The sequence below is a fragment of the Scyliorhinus torazame genome, unplaced genomic scaffold, assembly GCF_047496885.1.
Source record: "Scyliorhinus torazame isolate Kashiwa2021f unplaced genomic scaffold, sScyTor2.1 scaffold_333, whole genome shotgun sequence".
Classification (NCBI taxonomy): domain Eukaryota; kingdom Metazoa; phylum Chordata; class Chondrichthyes; order Carcharhiniformes; family Scyliorhinidae; genus Scyliorhinus; species Scyliorhinus torazame.
Genome location: NW_027308060.1, coordinates 177,057 through 199,300, shown reverse-complemented (window position 1 = coordinate 199,300; position 22,244 = coordinate 177,057). Strand labels below are relative to the sequence as shown.

Genomic DNA, 22,244 nt, shown 5'->3' with positions numbered 1-22,244 from the left:
TCCCTGCTCTATCCATGTCTCTGAAATGGCCACAACATCGAAGTCCCAGGTACCAACCCATGCCGCAAGTTCACCCACCTTATTCCGGATGCTCCTGGCATTGGAGAAGACACACTTTAAACCACCTTCCTGCCTGCCGGTACACTCCTGCAACTTTGAAACCCTACTCATGACCTCACTACTCTCAACCCCCTGTATACTGGAGCTACAATTCAGGTTCCCAAGCCCCTGCTGAACTAGTTTAAACCCTCCCGAAGAGCATTAGCAAATTTCCCCCCCAGAATATTGGTACCCCTCTGGTCCAGGTGCAGACCATCCCGTTTGTAGAGGTCCCACCGACCCCAGAATGAGCCCCAATTATCCAGAAATCTGAAATCCTCCCTCCTGCACCATCCCTGTAGCCACTTGTTAAACTCCTCTCTCTCTCTATTCCTCGTCTGGCTATCACGTGGCACGGGTAACAACCCAGAGATACTAACTCTGTTTGTCCTAGATCTAAGTTTCCACCCTAACTCCCGGAATTCCTGCCTTACATCCCCATCAATTTGTGCGAGACATCACGCACCCTGGCACCTGGGAGGCAACACACCAACCGTGAGTCTCTCTCGTTCCCGCAGAATCTCCTATCTATCCCCCTAACTATGGAGTCTCCAATGACTAATGCTCTACTCCTCTCCCCCCTTCCCTTCTGGGCAACAGGGACAGACTCTGTGCCAGAGACCTGAGGGATAGGATCTATTCACATTTGGAAGAAAATAGACTTATCAGTGATAGGCAGCATGGTTTTGTGCAGGGAAGGTCATGTCTTACAAACCTAATAGAATTCTTTGAGGAAGTGACAAAGTTAATTGATGAGGGAAAGGCTGTAGATGTCATATACATGGACTTCAGTAAGGCATTTGATAGTTTCCCATGGCGGGTTGATGGAAAAAGTGAAATCGTATGGGGTTCAGGGTGTACTAGCTAGATGGATAAAGAACTGGCTGGGCAACAGGAGACAGAGTAGTGGTGGAAGGGAGTGTTTCAAAATGGAGAAAGGTGACTAGTGGTGTTCCACAGGGATCAGTGCTCGGACCACTGTTGTTCGTGATATACATAAATGATCTGGACGAAAGTACTGGTGGTCTGAATAGCAAGTTTGCAGATGATACTAAGATTGGTGGAGTTGCAGATAGCGAGGAGGACTGTCAGAGAATACAGCAAAATATACATAGATTGGAGAGTTGGACAGAGAAATGGCAGATGGAATTCAATCCAGGCAAATGCGAGGTGATGCATTTTGGAAGATCCAATTCAAGAGCGGACTATACGTTCAATGGAAGAGTCCTGGGGAAAATTGATGTAGAGAGATCTGGGAGTTCAGGTCCATTGTACCCTGAAGGTGGCAACGCAGGTCGATAAGAGTGGTCAAGAAGGCATACAGCATGCTTGCCTTCATTCGACGGGGTATTGAGTACAAGAGTCGGCAGGTCATGTTACAGTTGTATAGGACTTTGGTTAGGCCACATTTGGAATACTGCGTGCAGTTCTGGTCGCCACATTACCAGAAGGATGTGGATGCTTTAGAGAGGGTGCAGAGGAGGTTCACCAGGATGTTGCCTGGTATGGAGGGTGCTAGCTATGAAGAAAGGTTGAGTAGATTAGGATTGTTTTCGTTGGAAAGACGGAGGTTGAGGGGGGGACCTGATTGAGGTGTACAAAATTATGAGGAGTATGGACAGGGTGGATAGCAACAAGCTTTTTTCAAGAGTGGGGGTGTCAATTACAAGGGGCCACGATTTCAAGGTGAGAGGGGAAAGTTTAAGGGAGATGTGCGTGGAAAGGTTTTTGCGCAGAGGGTGGTGGGTGCCTGGAACACTTTGCCAGCGGAGGTGGTAGAGGCAGGCACGATAGCATCATTTAAGATGCATCTAGACAGATATATGAACGGGCGGGGAACAGAGGGAAGTAGATCCTTGGAAAATAGAAGACAGGTTTAGATAAAGGATCTGGATCGGCGCAGGCTTGGAGAGCCGAAGAGCCTGTTCCTGTGCTGTAATTTTCTTTGTTCTTGTTCTTTGTTCTGCCAGGCGCAACCTCCCCCTCGGGAGGCACGCTGCGGCTTCCTCCTTTACTGTACTCCCATACACCAGCTTACTCGCTAGTGTAGCGGCTCCCCTCTTGAACCCCAGTCTGCCTCCTCTTCCCCCATCGCCCGCGCCATCTCCACCTCTCAGCTCTTGCAACTCACAATCTAGCCCTTGTGCACTGTCACTGCTTGCCCAGACCATTATTCTGGATGAATTTGTTGGCCTCCTCCGTGGTGTCGAAATAATACTCTTTACCCCTGGTGTGTGACCCATAACTTTGCTGGGTAAAGCATGCCAAATCGCGCCTTATTTTTCTACAGGGTGGATTTGGCGCTGGTAAATTAGGCCCGGTGCTTGGGCAGGTCTACCCCAATGTCTTGGTACAAGTGGGATGGAATGTCTATCCCACTTGTACCCTCTCCCGCCTTTCACCCACCTCAGATTCTGTTCTTTGTCCTGGCACTTGTTAGTGCCCATGGAGGCTCAGTGGCTCTGGGCCGCTGCCAAAGCGGCTTAGCGAAGCCTGAGGCTGTGCTGAGAACTCTGCAATCGGCCATTCCTGGTTCCATTCCACCTTGTGTGGCTGCCAGCTCAGAGGCTGAGGTTTCCCTCCACTCATTTGTGCTGGCTTTTCTACTGGGCGGTTGGTTCTTTCTAATTTTTTTCTTCCTATCGCTGGTTGATGCAATTTGCGGAGGTTAGGCAAGAAGTGTTGTGGATATTTTTGGTGTCCATTTGCTGGAGTTAAAAGGTCGAAATTGAGGATTCCGCCACTGGAAGTCTCGCCTCATCATTTTAGACCAGCTGACATTCCACTCCAGTGCCCATTTGGGTGAGATTGCTCCCACCTGATTTTTTTCTTGAATCATAAGCAGAGAACCATAGAATCCCTACAGTGCAGAAGTCCGTTTGGCCCATCTAGTCTGCACTGACCCTCTGAAAGAGCGTCCTGCCCACTCCCCCGCTCTATCCTTGTAAGCTCACTAACCTACACATCTTTGGACGCAAAGGGATAATTTAACAAGGCCAAACCACCTAGCATGCACATTTTTTGGACTGTGGGAGGAAACAGGGAGAATATGCAAACCCAAGACCTGAATTGAACCTGTGTTCCTGGCACTGTGAAGCAGTTATGTTAGCCACCGTGATGCCTTTTCACCTGTGATTGTTTCTGCAGCACAACCATACGAGTCCCCAGTTTGTACCAATGTGATTGTGTGTATAAAATATATAGTCCGAGTCGGATTGTCACTCCGCTCCTATTTCTTTATCGTGCAATCTTTTTGATCCTGCTTCGCCTGACCTTCCGACTCATTTCAGATGAGAACTTTGCAGTGCAGTGTGCTCCTAAAGCCTTCAGTCGAGCGCTGTTCAGAGTCAAGGAGGCCATGTCCCCTTTTTTTATGGCACCAACTGCAATACAGGTAGGTTTGTCAGGTAAGTGGTTAGAATTAGGGACAGGAGTGAGTGTGGAGACATAGGGTGAGGATGTCCCCATGGGTGGCTGGTGTAGGTCTGTAAAATATTACCCAGAAGCTGAGTGGTTTGAATTTTTTTTGGGATAACTATTGATATAATGTAGTTGGAACCATCTGAAGTTTGTGATTTTAAATTCCATTACCAGATGGTTCCTATTGCAGGTGACTGCCCAGTAGATGTTTAAACTTCCTGGGCAATTGCTATGCAAATCTTATCTGGGAACTTGGGGGGGCAAGGGCCCCCCAGCCTATCGTAGGGGGGGTACCCTCCCCAAATACACTGCTCTGAAGCTCATGTGTTACAGCCCAATGGATGTCTTTATGTCTGGAATACCAGTGTCTGCCTTTGACTGTTTTTAACAGTGGTACAAAGAACCAGTGCAACATTCGTCATTGCTTTTGGCCTGTAATGTAGTGCTTATCACTATTTGGTTATGGAGCAGGACATAATTGTTGTGACCACTTCACCATCAGTGCAAGCAAGGGAATATGCTCCATTCAATCTAATGTCTGTAGATACTAACTGCTTTGTACTTCTATCTTCTAGAGATGTGAGATTGGCACTGGAGAAGCTAGGGGGTAGCAGTGAGGTGGAAGAAGGGATGCTTCCAAAGATCAGAAAACAGGTAAAAGAAAAGGCATAGACTTCTTTACATCTCTCTACACCAAAATTCAGTGACCAACCACACTGGAATTAAGACCAGGTGGTCTTGTCAGGGATCGAGTGGTCAGTGGGTCAGAGACACTGTCCTGTCAAGAATTGGATGATCCATTCACCCACCTTTACTCCATATCCCTGGATATCCTTTCCCAAAAATCATATCCTGAAATTTTCAATTGTTCCCCAGGAGCGAGTACAGTTTTCCACAAATCGATGATTTTCACCCACTCGACTCACAAAGGAAACAGGCCAGAACTTCAACAAGAACAAAATAACATACTTTAAATGAAATCCATTCTGAGCTGGTTTCCACCTTCCATGATGACAGCAGTATTAATGCATTAAGTGTTAATGAGCAAAACAACTATCACTGCTGCCTCTGTGCCTTTTATTTACACCCAAGAGTAAATTTGAAAAGTTGTTTGTAACCTCTGAAAATCCTAACGTGCTTTATAATTAAGTAATTTTGAAGTTGTAAAGTAGGAAATGCTACTGCAGTGAAATGTCACCTGGATTATATTCAAGACTGCAGTTGGTCTTGAACTTATCAAATTCTAACTCTCAACCAATAAAGTAGAGGGTGCTTTATTCAGCATTTAACCCCTGCCCTGAGAGTGTTTGCAGTGAAAAGCACTGACATCTCTCATCCTGATGAATAACTGGTTTTACAAGATGTTTCTGGTTATTTTGTTAACAGATCAAGATGCTCTGTCAGAAAGATATTGTCATTTGGAAGCTGCTAAGGCTGGAGATGGTGCAGATGAATGTCACTCAACAGCTTGAACGTATTAATCTCCAGAAACAACCAGAGCATCTGGCGACCCTGACTGAACGGATTGAGCAACTGAACAAGAGCTTGACCGGTGTGTAAGAGGAATTGATCCAAAGCCAATGGGGATATGGGGCAGATTGCCAAAAGGCCAAATGTAATTATGAAAAAATGTCTGCTGAAAAGGCTCATGTGAAATTGGGTTTGGTCTTAATACATCCCACCTTACCTAATATGTCAGCAGACTCACCTTGTAGGTGGTTTGGAGGTCAGCCAGCAACCATGGAAATGCACAGAGTCAGTGGCAGGATTGGAATGAAGATAAATAGGTTTAAAAAGCTGAGCCTCGAAAATCATGGGGTAAAATCCATAGCAACAACCAGACTGGCACTAAGTGCCAAGGTAGTGGTGTGGGAGCAGAGTGGCAACCCACTGAATGGAAACCATCAATCAATAATAGTATGATTAGCAAGACCTTGCCTCACAAATTTGATTGAATTTTTTGAGGTAGTGCAATGGATGTTGTGGACATGGATTTTAGCAAGGCGTCTGACAAGTCCCACACGGCAGATTGGTCAAGAAAGTGAAAGTCCAGGGGATACAGGGCAAGATGGCGGGCTGGATAAAAAGTTGGCTTATTAACAGGAAACAAAGGGTAATGGTCGATGGCTGCCTGTCCTTGCAATTGGAAAGTTATTTCAAGGTGTTTCACAGGGATCGGGGGTTGGGACCCTTACTGTTTGTGTTATATATTAATGATTTGGACATGAATGTGGGGAGCACGATTGGGAAATTTGCAGATGACACAAAGATTGGCCTAGTGGTGGACAGTGTAGAGGATAGCTACAATCTTCAGAATGATAAGAGATGGATTGGCGGCGTGGGCAATAAAGTGGCAGATGGAATTTAACACACAAGTGGTCATGCATTTAGGGAGGTCAAATAATAGGGGGTACACAATAAATGGGAGGGAATGAAGTGTAAGATTTTGGCGTACAAGTACACAGGTCTCAAAAGGCAGCAGTTCAAGTAGACACGGTTGTAAAGAAAGCATATGGAATGCTCACCTTCATTCGAAGAGTTACGGTAAGGATGGAATTGTATAAGACACTAGTGAAGCCACAACTGGAGTATTGTGTGCAATTCTGGTCACATTACAGGACGGACATAATTGTTCTGGAGAGTGCGCAGAGGTGTACAAAAATGTTACCATGCCTGGAAAAGTGTTGCTATGAGGAGAGATTAGGCAGGTTGAGTTATTTTCCTTGGAACAAAATTGAGAGGAAGTGATAGAGTGGACAGGATGAAATTATTTCCCTTAGTGGATAATTCTAGAACCAGAGGACATAGATGCAAGATAAGTGGCAGAAGGTGAACTTTTTTTTTTATACAGAGGGTAGTGGGAGTCTGGAATTCACAGCCCGAATTGGGTGTGGAGGCAGAGACCCTAAACTCTTTTTAAAAGGTATGTGGATCTGCACCTTAAGTGCACTAAGCTACAGGGCTATGGACCGGGTGCAGGGAGGTAGGATTAGAAAGGGCACCTGGGAGTCCTCAGGCTGGCATGGACAAGATGGTCCGAATGGCCTCCTGTGCTGTAAATTTTCTTTCTAATGAGAAGGTTCACGGTGGGACCACGCCACAATTGACTTTCATTTTCTGTTCCAGCTCCCAGTTTCCCTTCAACACCAGACAAGGTTGAAGATCTTAAGGAGTGTGAGGCTGAAATCCAGGTAACAGCCCATTTGGAGTATTCACAGGCTGTGACTGACCCCCTTTTAGGTTTCAATCTGCTCCTCTGCACTCTTCAGCACCATCTTTACCACTCCTCCCCTAAATCACTCTTCGTACAACCCTTCCTCATAAAGGTGGCGTGTGGTGGGCAGCACGGTGGCGCAGTGGGTTAGCCCTGCTGCCTCATGGGGCCGAGGTTCGATCCCGGCTCCGTGTGGAGTTTGCACATTCTCCCCGTGTTTGCGTGGGTTTCGCCCCACAACCCAAAGATGTGCAGATTAGGTGGATTGGCCGCGCTAAATTGTCCCTTAATTGGAAAAATGAATTGGGTACTCTAAATTTTAAAAAAAGGTGACATGTGGTACAAAATTGGCCCGCCATCTGTCACTTTTATTCCACCATGTGGAACAGAATTTCAGCCAGCTCGTTAACTTAACTCTTCTGGTGTCTTGTTTTTTTGCAGTCAGTTCTGGACAGTTCCACTCCAGCAGGCTCTCAGGTGACAGAGCAAAATTTGTCCGTCAGGTGCCACAGGAACGGGGAGGAGTGGCAAACAGTCAGTGGGGAAGAACTTCAATATTCCAGAGCTCTGAGGGAGGGCAGTTGCAGGCATCGTGTCACACCAGCCAATTAGAAAGCATGGAACAGTCGTAGAGTGACGTTGAGTAATAATATTCTAATAAAAACAGAGTTTGAACACAGCACTGAGCAATGTATGGATCCTTGGCTCTGGCAGTAGATGTATAAACTGTTACAAATCACAGTTTAGGCTGCAACTGGTATTCAATTCTGGGTTCCACACAAAAGATAGACTAAATTCAGTTATAAAACTAAGACTTGTTCTCTTTTGGACAGAATAGTTGTTCAGATAACAAGGGGCTTGAGAGATCCTGTCAGGAGAAATAACTTCCTCTGGCAAAGTGGGTCAGTGACTGGGGTTAATCATTAAAATAACTGGCATGGGGAACTGATTTAAAAAAAATCTTCACAATGGGTTGTTAAAGGTGATGAGATCATAGTCTGTCAGAAACTTTAATAAATCAACGGACATATATATATACTTGAAGAAATTAATTTGAAGGGCTGTGAGGAAAGGGGCGGCATTGGTACTAAATTAAAGCGCTTGATAGACCGAATAGCTTCCTCATGCGTTCTAAAAATTGAATGGTTCTGAAGTGCAATGACTCACCTACCTATGGATATAACGATAAAATCCCTTAACTATGAATTTCTCTTATCAATCTCTTAACCATCATTGTTCAACTGGAACAATTTCCATCCAGAATAAGTGATAGAAACTACAACCTGCTCGGAACTTATTGTCCCCATTGAGCGACTAAATTAATAAAAAAAACAAAATACAGAGGTTGCCGAAAAAGCTTAGGAGATCTGGCAGCATCTGTAGAGAGAGACAGAGTTAAGATTGAGTTATATGAACCTTCTACATCTGTAGAATCTCAACGTGGCTTTATGAAATGGATGAATAACATCACTAACCTGAGAGAGAAAGTGTCAAGAAATGGTTAAATTAGAGAACAATGGCATCATGCCAGAAAGTGGCAATTAAAGTAAACAGGAGTTCTATCCAAATGTAGCCTGCAGATAATAGGAATGTGGACACACAGGGTAGAAAGCCAATTTTCATTTTACCAGCATGGGCCTGTGTGTGGCAGATGCTCTTCAATGTAGCGAATCTGTATATGACACTGAATTACCCACTGCAATTCATGGAAAAACCTCCTCTTCTCCCTGTTTTTTGGTCTCTCAGGAGACCCGAGACTAGGGGCAGAGGACTGTCTGAATGGGTCAGCTTGGTGCATTTTTTTTTTCATTATCCAATTCCTTTTTCTTTCCAATTAAGGGACAATTTAGCACAACCAGTTCACCTACCCTGCACATCTTTGGGTTGTAGGGGTGAGACCCACGCAGTCATGGGGAGAATGAGCAAACTCCACACGGACTGTGACCCGGGGCCAGGATCGAACCTGGGTCCTCAGCACCATGAGCCAGCAGTGCTAACTACTATGCCACCATACTGCCCTACTTGGTGCATTTGACTGTCTTTTTCTGTCCATGTTGTATATTTAAAAAAAAACAAAGCTGGTTCAGAAATGAAGGAAAGCTCTGAGACAAGCATAACTTATTAGACACCAAACGAGATCCAGAAATACATCCTCTCGGAGTCACATTTATTTAGATATTTGGAATAGTTTCCAATCAATGCAAAATCATTTATTGTAAATATTCTCATTCCGATCACACACTGACAATTTGGAGCCTCGTGGTACATAAAATATGCAGCCTCACTGCGTATGGCGTACACAGTCTCAAGGCTACACATAATATGCAGTGTTATGGCCAGCCTCACTGGGCATACATAATACGCAGCCTCATGACTGCACAATAAACAACTTCACGGCCACATAACATGCAGCCGCACAAAGCACATATTAAATGCAGCCTCACTGCACACACAACACAATTGACGGGGCAAAGTATTCAGTCTTAGTGCCACACACACTCTTCAGTAGGGCTGCATTACATGCAGCCTCACGGTGCATAGCTTGATTCAGATCACTTATCCGTCAAAGAATCTTTTCTTGCAACTCATCCAGTCATGACCTTGGTACCTATTGACTTAAAATCTTGAAGAAAATAGAACTTTACTTAAAAAAAACAGCGGAACAGTCATGGTCAGGCTGCAATTGGGCTCAAGGCCTTTCTGTGACCACACACGTCTGTCAAACTACATTCTTATCCTAGACCTTAAAAAAAAGAATAAATAAAACCATGGTGATATGCAGCAGGCATCACACAGTGGCAACAAAAACTCAAAAAACCTCCAGAATTAGTCTCTACTCAGCCACAGGGCCCCCAAGGTCTCACCAATAGGACTTGACCTAGGTCGAGACTTCCCGTTCAGAGTATGGTCTGAGCGTCAATATCTATGTCCATTCACAATTTCCTCTTACTGTCTCACAGCCCCAAACACATACAGAACACACACACACACTGGATATTAAAAAAAAATACTTGGTACAGGTTCAGAAACCACATTTTCATCTGTATGTAATTTGAAAACAAGGTTATTAGGTATAAAATGAATAACCTAACAATAAGAAATAATTGTGATTCAAAATGAGAGATCAGTCCTCGAGGCTGCAGGAATCAGCAGGATTCCACATGGAAGCCTGTCAAACTGTGGCAAACAGCCAAACAACCAATGTTTAAGTTACAAAATCTACAGAATCGTAAGTGGACACATGCACTCACAGACTCAGACCGGGGTGTATGCACCCCGCACGCAAACCGAGACATGTTTGTGGAGCAGTCACTGTTGATCGATATTTCATGCCTTTAAACTCTCACTCTGTCAGCTTTACCCTTCAGGCAGCAAGGCCCGTGTTAAAGAGCAGATAAATCTCAAAACAGCTGCAACATGTAGGCTCAGTCCAGCTGTGAAGCCATCGAGATTCCTCAGATGTACAGCAAGTTCACAAGAGACTGTAATTTCGGAATGATGGAAATATATTGTGTAAAGACGTTTGTGTATGGTACAGTCTTTTAAATTACTTCCCAATTTGGGAGGTCAAATGTCTCCTCATGGGTCCAGATGGCTGTCCTCCTCAGCATGCTGACACAGGTGCTTGGGGGCATCCTGGGAAAATCAATGGACAAGCTGTTAATATACCACTGACAAACAAACAAGGAGTAAAAGCCTGCCAGCCAACCAACAGGTGAGGCAGCAACCTCCAGCTCCTCCAGGTATCGTATCCCGTGTAAAAATCCTGCATTACTTCACATATAAATCATTCAAATCCCTCGATTATATTCCAGCATCTGACTCACTTTTTAAAAACAAATTTAAAGTACCCAATTCCTTTTTTTCTATTAAGGGGCAATTTAGTGTGGCCTAACCACCTTCCTGCACATCTTTGAGTTGTGGGGGTGAGACCCACGCAGACACGGGGAGAATGTGCAAACTCCACACTGTGACCCGGGCCCAAGATCAAACGTGGGTCCTCGGCGCCGTAAGGCATCAGTGCTAACCACTGCACCACCGTGTCACCCTTTGTAACTCACTGTTGAACAATGTTCCTGATAAGCTATGCAGCAGCCAGAGAATTACTGTTATGACTTACGTCAAATAATTTTAAAGGGATTGTGCACTGATAAAACTGACCACGCAGCACAACTAAATTTTAAAAAGTAATATTGCAATAACATTTATATTCTATACATAAACCATCTCACTCCCCCCAAACCCCCGATTAGATCTCAGCATGTAACTCACTCCCAACTGTTATTCTGCATATAAAGCCCCACTCAAACTCCTTTGTTCGATTCTCGACTGTCCCTGCCTCCCAAGTATCTGTTATTCTATACCTAACTCCCCCCACCCCCCTCAAAATCCCAACCCAGTCCGAAACTCGCTGCCAAGTATCTGTCATTACACACAATCACCCCAAAGCCCTTTATCATGTTCAACACCGTTCCTCACTACTGGGTACCTGTTGCATAAACCAGACCCACTGGATTAGAACAAAGAACAAAGAAAAGCACAGATCATAGGCCCTTCAGCCCTGCAAGCCCAGTGTCGACCATGCTGCCCGACTAAACTACAATCTTCTACACTTCCTGAATCCGTATCCCTCTATTCCCATCCTATTCATGTATTTGTCAAGATGCCCCTTAAATGTCACTATCGTCCCTGCTTCCACCACCTCCTCCGGCAGCGAGTTCCAGGCACCCACTACCCTTTGTGTAAAAAAACTTGCCTCGTACATCTACTCTAAACCTTGCCCCTCGCGCCTTAAACCTATGCCCCCTAGTAATTGACCCCTCTACCCTGGGGAAAAGCCTCTGACTATCCACTCTGTCTATGCCCCCCATAATTTTGTAGACCTCTATCAGGTCGCCCCTCAACTTCCGTTGTTCCAGTGAGAACAAACCGAGTTTATTCAACCGCTCCTCATAGCTAATGCCCTCCATATCAGGCAACATCCTGGTAAATCTCTTCTGCACCCTCTCTAAAGCATCCTTCTGGTAGTGTGGCGACCAGAATTGAACACTATATTCCAAGTGTGGCCTAACTAAGGTTGTATACAGTTACAACATGACTTGTCAATTCTTATACTCAATGCCCCGTCCAATGTAGGCAAGCATGCCGTATGCCTTCTTGACTACCTTCTCCATGTGTTGCCCCTTTCAGTGACCTGTGGACCTGTACACCTAGATCGCTCTGACTTTCAATACTCTTGAGGGTTCTACCATTCACTGTATATTCCCTACCTGCATTAGACCTTCCAAAATGCATTACCTCACATTTGTCCAGATTAAATTCCATCTGCCATCTCTCCGCCCAAGTCTCCAAATGATCTAAATCCTGCTGTATCCTCTGACAGTCCTCATTGCTATCCACAATTCCACCTACCTTTGTGTCGTCTGCAAACTTAATCAGACCAGTTACATTTTCCTCCAAATCATTTATATATACTATGAAAGCAAAGGTCCCAGCACTGATCCCTGCGGAACACCACTGGTCACAGCCCTCCAATTAGAAAAGCACCCTTCCATTGCTACTCTCTGCCTTCTATGACCTAGCCAGTTTTGTATCCACCTTACCAGCTCACCCTTGATCCCATGTGACTTCACCTTTTGTATCAGCATGTAACTCAATTCCCATCTCAGGTACAAAGTGATGATTGGATGAACTCTGACTGCAGCAACCTCGTGCCCCAGCTTTTAACCTGCAATTGGGCTCCATAAAGTTCCTTTCCCAGAATACACCATTTCTTCCTGCACACACCCTCCCCAGAACCCTTTTTCTGTCCTCACCTGTTTGGACCCATTTTTTACAGTGAAGAAAGCATCACAATTGCGCCAGCGACACTTCAAGGTCAGCAGAGAGGGGTTGTTATGATCAGACAACAGGTGGTGCTTCAGGTGCTTCAGGACTCCAAAAATCAAATTACAGCCGGACCACTGTAAGAGGACAGGGGAGACAATTAAAGGGGCGCGGGAGAAAGAGAGGACAGATTGTGGTGGGGTGGGCGAACACCATCATCCAGACATAGTGCAAACATACATCACAAGAAAAGAGAAATATGAAATGTGCACCAGGTTAAAATGAAGGGTTACAAGATGAGCAGAGCCAGAGTTCCTGAAAACGCAGCCACTCCTGCGCTCACATCATGCGACCCAACCCCCACTTCATACAGGTTTACCTCAGCTGCCTTGCTTTTGCACTCTATGTTGCTATTAATAATGTTGAGGATATTCTCGGCTTTATTAACGGCTCTGTCAAGCTGTCCTGACATTTTCAAGGATTGATGCACATATACACCAAGGTGCCTCTGCTCATATACCCAGGTTAGAATTTTATCTTTTACTTTATATTGTCTCTGAATTCTACCAAAATGAATCACTTCACACTTCTCAAATTTCATCTGTCCGCCCATTCCACCAACCTATGTCCTTTTGAAGTTCTACAGTTCTCTCAGTTCACAATGCTTCCAAGACCCTATCGTTTGCAAAATTTGAAATTGTGCCCTCTACACCAAGGTCTAGGCCATTAATACATCAGAAAAAGCAGGACTCCCAATACCAACTTCTGGGGAACTCCATTATAAACCTTCCTCCGGTCTGAAAAACATCCATCCACATCTGCTCTCTATTTCCTCTCACTTGAACCACATTGCTACTGTTCCTTTATGCCATGAAGTTTGTGGCTTTTTATGAAATGCCTTTTGGAAATTCACCAATACCACATCTATAGCATTACACTCATCAACCCTCTCCGTTGCTTAAAAAAAAACTCCAGCAAGTTAGATGAACAGGATTTTCCTTTAACAAATCTATGATTGCTCCCCTTAATTAACCCATATTTGCCCAAGTAACAATGAATTTTGTTCCGAATTATAGTTTCCGGATGCTTCCCCACCACTGACTGGAATATAGTTTCTGGATTGACTTTACACCCATTTTGAACAAGGATTTGCAATTCTTCAGTCCTCTAGCAGCATGCCCGAGTCTAAGGAAAATTAAGTTAACAATCTATTTCCCTCAATGTCCTTGAATGCATCTCATCTGGTCCTGATGTCTCATCAACTTTAAATAGATAGCCTATCTAATACCTCTACTTCATCAATTTTAAACCTTTCAAGTGTCTGAACTACAACTTCCTTCACCATAATCTACACATCATTTTCTTTCTTCATAAAGACAGAAGCAAAATATTAATTTAATTCCACAGCTATGCCCCCTACCTCCATGCATAAATACCTTGACCGTGCCCAAACTTTATTCTTTAAAGGTAGTCCATTGTTCACATACAGTTTCACCTGCCAACCTGTGATTTCAATTTATCCGGGCCAGATCCATTCTTACCCATCAAGTAGAGCCTTCCCCAGTTAATTATTCCTGGATTGTTCCTTGTTCTTTTCTATAACCAACCTAAACCATATGATACAATGATCACTGACCCTAAATGTCCTCCTACTGACACTTTGCCCACTTCATTCCCAAGAACCTGGTCTAGTAATGTTTCCTTTCTTGTTACACTGGAAACATGCTGTAGGAAATTATCTTGAACACACTTAGGAACACTTGCCCCTCTCTGCCCTATTACAATCCCAGTCAATATTCAGATAGGTTTTGCTATTTTGGCTATTCTATACTTCCAATTCTCTGTAATTTCCTTGCAAGCTTGTTCTTCTACATGTTTCCCATTAATTGGTGGTCCATAGACCAAGCAACATACTGTAACCATTTTGTCTTCAGCTCGAACCAAATGAGTTCTGCACTTGACTCTTCTGGGACTCCCTCTCTCTCCAGCACCACAATGCCCCCCTTAATCAATACTACCAACCCTCCTCTTTCTTTCCTAACTTTCCTGAACACTTTGTATCCAGAAATATTTTGAAGCTCACTGCTAATAGGATCTCTCAGCATTGCACACACACAATAGGTATCTCACAATATATCAGTCTCTTGAATGAATCAACGTATGGAAGAGAGAATATCATCAGAACACTGAGAAATGGGTAGAGATACAGTGTGAGCTGGGCACAGCAGGGTCAAGGGAAAAGGCAGAGATATTGAGAGCTGGGCAAAGCACGACCCGACTGTATAGCCATGTATAAAGGAACTTTCAGACTTACCCAACAGCGAAAATTCTGCATCAGGTTCAGCCGCACAGCTTGTATGCTGCCATCATAACAGCCTGTGTAAATCTACAGGCAGAAAAAAGGCAGTCATCCATCAAAATGACACCATTAGTTTCATAATGCCCTTGAAAAGGAGTGGCTGGCTAGGCCATTTCAGAAGACAGCAAAGAGTCAATTACATTGCCTTGGGTCTGGAACTACATAAAGAACAGACTAGAGAAGGGCACAAATTCCCTTCCCATAGAACATGAACAAACCAGATGTTTTTTTTACCCAGTGATTTCATGAACAAATTCCTGAGACTAACTTTTTATTCCAGAATTAATTGGGGGCAGCAGTGGCTAGCAATGCTGCCTCACGGCACCAAGGACCCGGGTTCGGTCACATCCCTGGGTCACTGTCCGTGTGGCGTTTGCACATTTTCCCCATGTCTGCGTGTGTCTCATCCCCACAACCCAAAAAGATGTGCGGGCAGGTGAATTGGCCACGCTAAATTGTCCCTTAATTGGAAAAAAAAAACTGGGTACTCTACATTTATGGGGGAAAAAAATTAATTGAACTTAAAACTCCCCCAGTTGACATGGTGAGATTAGAACTCGTTTCCAGATCATTAGTCCAGTAACATACTGTAACCATCAATTGACGAAGAGAAGGTGAAATAATATGTCTTAATCTAAGCACTGCTATCAGTACAAACTAATGAACTGAGGAAAATATTGGAAGGGAATTTGAATTTGTAGATCAGACACTACAACAGTGACACCATAGAAAACATCCTATCTGGCTGCATCACAGCCTGGTATGGCAACTGCTCGGCCCAGGACCGCAAGAAACTTCAGAGAGTCGTGAACACCGGCCAGTACATCACATGAACCCACCTCCCATCCACTGACTCCATCTACACCTCCCGCTGCCTGGGGAAAGCGGGCAGCATAATCAAAGATCCCTCCCACCCGGCTTACTCGCTCTTCCAACTTCTTCCATCGGGCAGGAGATACAAAAGTCTGAGAACACGCACGAACAGATTAAAAAAACAGCTTCTTCCCCTTGTTACCAGACTACTAAACAACCCTCTTATGGACTGACCTAATTAAGACTACACCCCTGTATGCTTCACCCGATGCCGGTGTTTACGTAGTTACATTGTGTACGTGTTGCCCTATTATGTATTTTCTTTTCATTTCTTCTCATGTACTTAATGATCTGTTGAGCTGTTCGCAGAAAATTACTTTTCACTGTACCTCGGTACACGTGACAATAAACAAAATCCAATCTAATCCAACACTGCTATTCATTGCTTCACCATTAACATACCAACCACAGCCAGATGTGAGACAGGGACAATTCCTGGACTCGGGTGGATCACCTCAAGGTGAGTCTTCACTATTTATCAAAATGGAACAATCGGATCATTTTGCTGCTCACACTCACCATGCTCTTATGTATGACCATACACATCACCATGTCCTTGTGTCCACCGTACACTTGCAGGCGATCGTGTGACTGGACACCAAAAGAAAATAACATTACATTAGACTACTGTTCTGCTTAGTTTTAAAATTGGGTAAACATAACGCTGCTAACACAGTAACGAACACATCACGTGGCACTTGACAGGAAAATTATCAAACAGAATTCTATATAATGCCACAAAGATCTAAGAGGCAGCTTAAAGGAGCAATTTAAGAGACAGAGAGGGGGGGGGAAGAGCGTGACTTAGGAGGGGTTACTGAATTTAGGCCTGTGGCAGCTGAAAATGCAATGGTGGAGTGATTAAAATCTGACTCAAGAGGACAGATTAGAGAAATTTGGTATCTTAAAAGTTTTGCAGGACTGGAAGAGGTAACAGATATAGGAAGGGGCTTAACCACAAAGTTGAGAATTTTAATTTTCTTTAAAAATATTTTGTGATCCAACATTACACAACTAGATTCCACATTACCCTGCATATTCACATTCTGCCCATGTATGAATATGCATGTAGACAACAGTCAAATTTATGCCACCGGCATTAATTACTGAATATCAAATACAAGGAAGCTGCAGCCAGGAGTCAGCCATTCAGCCCATCGAGCCTGCTCCACCATCCAATATCATGGTTGATTATCAACTTCAATGCCTTTTTTCCAACACTATTCCCATATCCCCTTATGCCATTGGCATTTAGAAATCTGTCAATCTACACTTTAAACATACTCAGTGACTGAGCTTCCACAGCCCTGTGGGAAATAGAATTCCAGAGATTCACAACCCTCTGAGTAAAAGAATTTCTCATCTCGGTCATAACTTATTTTGAAATTGTGCCCCCTGGTTCGAGACTCCCCAAACAAGGGAAACCTCTTACTGCATCTACCCATCTATTCCTTTAAGTATTTTGTTGGTTTGAGTGAGATCACCTCTCATTCTTTGGAACTGGAGAATACAGGTCCAGTTTGCCCAATCTCTCTTCATAAGACAGTCCCGCTGTCCCTGGAAAGAGCTTGGTAAATCTTTGTTGCGCGCCCTCGATGGCAATAATAGCCTTTCTGAGGTAAGGGGACCAAACCGCTCTCAGTACTCCAGGTGTGGTTTAACCAAGCCCCTATACAATTGAAGCAAGACCTCACTACTCCTATACTCTAATCCTCTCGTGATAAAGACTAATATTCCATTAGTCTTCCTAATTGTTGCGCCTGCATGTTAGCCTTCAGTAACCCAGGTCCTTTTCTACATCTCCACTTTCTAATCTCTTACCATCCAAGAAATACGCCGTGCATATGTTCCTCCTACCAAAGTGGCTAACCTTCCATTTTCCCACATTATATTCCATCTGCCATGTTCTTGCCCACTCCCCAAGTCTGTCCAAATCCTCTTGAAGGCATTTTGTATTCTCCTCACACCACACGTTCCGCCTAGCTTTGTGTCATCTGCAAAGTTGGAAATATTACATCAGGTCCCCACATCTAAATCACTGATATACATTTTGAACAGCAGGAGCCCGAGTACAGATCCCTACGGTAGCCCACTAGTCACAGCCTGCCAGTGCAAGAATGAGCCGTTGATTGTGACTCTGTTTTCTGCCCATTAACCAATATTTAATCCGTGCCAGTATATTACTTGCTGTCCCTTGTGCTTTAATTTTGCTAACCAAGCTCCTGTGGGGGACTTTATTAAAAATCTTTGAAAATCCAAGTATACTTGGGCGGCACACGGGTGAGAACTGCTGCCTTTCAGCACCAGGGATCCGGGTTTGATTCCGACCTTGGGTCACTATGTCGGGTTTGTACGTTCTCCCCGTGTCTGCGTGGGTTTCCTCCGGGTGCTCCAGTTTCCTCCCACAATCCAAAGATGTGCAGGATGGGTAGATTGGCCATGATAAATTGCCCATTAAGAGTCCGAAGGTTAGGTGGATTCCAGAGATAGGGCGGGGGAGCAAGCCTAGGTAGGTTGCTCTTTTGGAGGGTCGGTGCAGACTTAATAGGCTGAATAGCCTCCTTCTGCACTGTCAGCATTCTATGAACTCTATCCACCGACTCCCCTTCATCAATTCTGTTAGTAACATCCTCAAACTCCAACTGGTTCATCAAACATAATTTCCCATTCATAAACCCACAGTGATTATGCCCAATCCGACCATTATTATTCAAGTGTCTATTTATTACATCCTTTATAATAGATTCTAGCATTTTCCGTCTTACTGATGTAAGGTTAACAGGTCTGGTTAGCACTGCCGCCTCACAGTACCAGGGACCCAGGTTCAATTCCAGCTTTGCATGACTATCTGTGAGGAGTTTGCACTTTCTCCGTGTGACTGCGTGGGTTTCCTACAGGTGCTCCGGTTTCCTCCCACAGACCAAAATGTGCAGGTTAGGTGGATTGGCCATGCTAAATTACCCCTTAGTGTCCAAAGATGTGCTGGTTAGGTGGGGGTATGGGGATAGGGTGGGGGAGTGGGTTTAAGTAACGTGCTCTGAGGGTTGGTACAGACTCAATGGGCCTCCTTCTTCAACGTAGGGGTTTTATCGTGTCGGAGGACATGGTTATTACTGTAGGAGTAGATGGTTACCATCGAGTCTGCACCAACCCTTCGAAAGAGCACCCTACCTAGGCATGCTCCCCTGCCCTATCTCTGGAACCCCACCTAAAGTTTGCACACTTTTGGGCAAGTGCTGTGGTCAGCAGCAGATGTTGTGGGACTAAATTAAAGCATACGTGAAAAACAACAAGAGTTCAATTACTCAGTAACCAACATCACCGAAAACACAATAGCTTGTATGTCAGTAAGGGATAAACCCAATCAATCAGTGGAGGGTAAACCCAATCAGTGGAGGGTAAACCCAATCGGTGGAGGGTAAACCCAATCGGTGGAGGGTAAACCCAATCAGTGGAGGGTAAACCCAATCAGTGGAGGGTAAACCCAATCAGTGGAGGGTAAACCCAATCAGTGGGGCATAAACCCAATCAGTGGGGCATAAACCCAATCAGTGGGGCATAAACCCAATCAGTGGGGCATAAACCCAATCAGTGGGGCATAAACCCAATCAGTGGGGCATAAACCCAATCAGTGGGGCATAAACCCAATCAGTGGGGCATAAACCCAATCAGTGGGGCATAAACCCAATCAGTGGGGCATAAACCCAATCAGTGGGGCATAAACCCAATCAGTGGGGCATAAACCCAATCAGTGGGGCATAAACCCAATCAGTGGGGCATAAACCCAATCAGTGGGGCATAAACCCAATCAGTGGGGCATAAACCCAATCAGTGGGGCATAAACCCAATCAGTGGGGCATAAACCCAATCAGTGGGGCATAAACCCAATCAGTGGGGCATAAACCCAATCAGTGGGGCATAAACCCAATCAGTGGGGCATAAACCCAATCAGTGGAGGTAACATCCCACTGCGGCCTGTTAAAACCAATCTGTGTAAGGAACTGACACTCTCATAGCCCTGCCTCTGAAAGGAATTATAAAAGTTGTGAAAGCTGTAGGCATTGAAGGGAGAAGAAATGATGCCAGCAAGTAAAGTTGAAGACCGAATAAAGTTTTGTACGATTGTACCACAACTCCGGCTCAAGTCTTGTGAATATAATGGATTAAGATCATTAGCCTTTTATCGTTATAATACCAGATCTAAATTAGCCTGAATTCTAGTCAGCTCCACAACGGGCAGCACGGTAGCATTGTGGATAGCACAATTGCTTCACAGCGCCAGGGTCCCAGGTTCGATTCCGGCTTGGGTCACTGTCTGTGCGGAGTCTGCACATCCTCCCCGTGTGTGCGTGGGTTTCCTCCGGGTGCTCCGGTTTCCTCCCACAGTCCAAAAATGTGCAGGTTAGGTGGATTGGCCATGATAAATTGCCCTTAGTGTCCAAAATTGCCCTTAGTGTTGGGTGGGGTTACTGGGTTATGGGAATAGGGTGGAGGTGTTAACCTTGGGTAGGGTGCTCTTTCCAAGAGCTGGTGCAGACTCGATGGGCTGAATGGCCTCCTTCGGCACTGTAAATTCTATGACAACATACTGCTCTAGCAATCGTCCCCAACACATTCCAGAAACTCATCTTCCACAGCAGTAGGACTCATTAGGTTTACCCAGTCCATATGCAGATTGAAGTTACCCATGATTACTGTATTACCCTGCTAAATACGTCACTAATCTAATTAATACTATGCCACACTACCAGTACTGTTTGCTGACCTATAAACAAAACTTACCAATGTTTTCTGCTCCAGGCTGTTTCTTAGCTTGACCCAAACAGGATCCACATTTTGTTCTACCGATCGGAGATCCTTCCTCAGTAATGTACTGATTCCGTCCATTATTATCTGAGCAATGCCACCTCCTTTTCCTTTTTTGCCTGTCCTGCAGAGGACCTGCAGCGTGTGGTCATTACAGGTGACTGAACTATACTCCTGTTCTCCAGAGTTACATTGCAAAAGACCTGCATCCATCATTACTGTTACCAGTTTCATAGGAACAAATACTATCAGCAAGGCATACACCTGTGAACCCTCTCACCCTCAGATCACTACAGTCCTGATGGTGTAGCTTCCCAGAGTTCCTTTTCAACCGACTAATCAACAATATCGGGTTTATGATCCGATACAAACTCTCAGCTTTTTCACCTGCCTGAGCTATTCACACTACTATCAGGATTCAGCCCCTTTTAGCTCACTCCTGCATCGCTTTCCCAAGAGTTTCTGGAATTCTATTTTTCTTCTTACTGTCAAACAGAAAGCTGAACATTTTGTAGAAAGTTCGGCTTGCTCCTGTACACACCAGGCGTTTGATCACCGTTTCCTGCTGCAGTATGTCTGAGCCACAGGAAATGTTACTACACAAGAGCTCACGGTGTTGGGGGTAATACATTAGCATGGATAAAGCATTGGCTAACAGGAAACAGTTGGAAGACATGGGACATTTTCAGGATGGCAAACTGTAACCATTAGACTGCCACAGGGATCAGTGCTGGAGCCCCAACTATGATCTTCATAGAATCGGATGAAGGAACTGACTGTTATGTAGCCAAATTTGCTGATCATATAAAAATAGGTAGAAAATCAAGTTGTGAGGAGGATACGAGAGGTCTGCAAAAGAATGTAGAAAGAGGCAGCACGGTAGCACAGTGGTTAGCACTATGGCTTCATAGTGCCAGGGTCCCAGGTTCGATTCCCAGCTTGGGTCTGATCTCTACCCATCAGCACTGTAACCAGGTATTAAACAATGGACAAGCCTACAACAAACAGTATTGAACCTGTGTTATACAGTGATGGATCTGTGCACACTTGCACTGTATTCCAGTGTTATGACAGAACTGCACCCACAGGCACTGTAATCTCGTGTCATACGGTGATAGACCAGTACCATAGCCCAGTGTTATAGTGACAGACCTGAACACACCAGTACCAGACCCAATGTTATACAGTGACAGACCAGTACACCCCAGGACCATAACCGTGTTATATAGCGACAGACCAATACCATCCCCAGTGTTATACAGGGTCAGACCAATACCATACCCCAGAGTTATACAGTGACAGACTTGAACACACCAGTACCATACCCCAGTGTTATACAGGGACAGGCCAGTACAATGCCCAGAGTTATACACTGGCAGACCTGAACACACCAGTACCATACCCAGTGTTGTACAGAGACAGACCTGAACACACCAGTACCATACCCCAGTGTTATACAGGGTCAGACCAATACCAAACAGTGACAGACCTGAACACACCAGTACCATACCCGGTGTTATACAGTGACAGGCCTGATCACACAGGTACCATACCCCAGTGCTGTACAGGGACAGACCAGTACCATAACGCAGTGTTGTACAGGGACAGACAAGTACCATTTTCCAGTGTTATACAGTGACAGACCAG

General features: G+C 44.7%; 1 protein-coding gene across 2 annotated transcripts in view; it reads right to left on the bottom strand.

Moving 5' to 3' along the window:
• Positions 1–8,871: 8,871 nt before the first annotated feature.
• The window catches only part of LOC140406169 (zinc finger protein 106-like), a 125,809-nt gene continuing 112,436 nt past the window's right edge, over positions 8,872–22,244 (bottom strand). For both annotated transcript variants that reach the window (XM_072494304.1, XM_072494305.1), the window contains 4 exons: positions 16,311–16,382; positions 14,874–14,945; positions 12,550–12,696; positions 8,872–10,369 (listed from right to left, as the gene is read on the bottom strand). In XM_072494304.1, the coding sequence (XP_072350405.1) occupies positions 10,313–10,369; positions 12,550–12,696; positions 14,874–14,945; positions 16,311–16,382 (348 nt within the window). In that variant the 3' untranslated portion in view covers positions 8,872–10,312. The remainder of the gene's footprint in view (positions 10,370–12,549; positions 12,697–14,873; positions 14,946–16,310; positions 16,383–22,244) is intronic.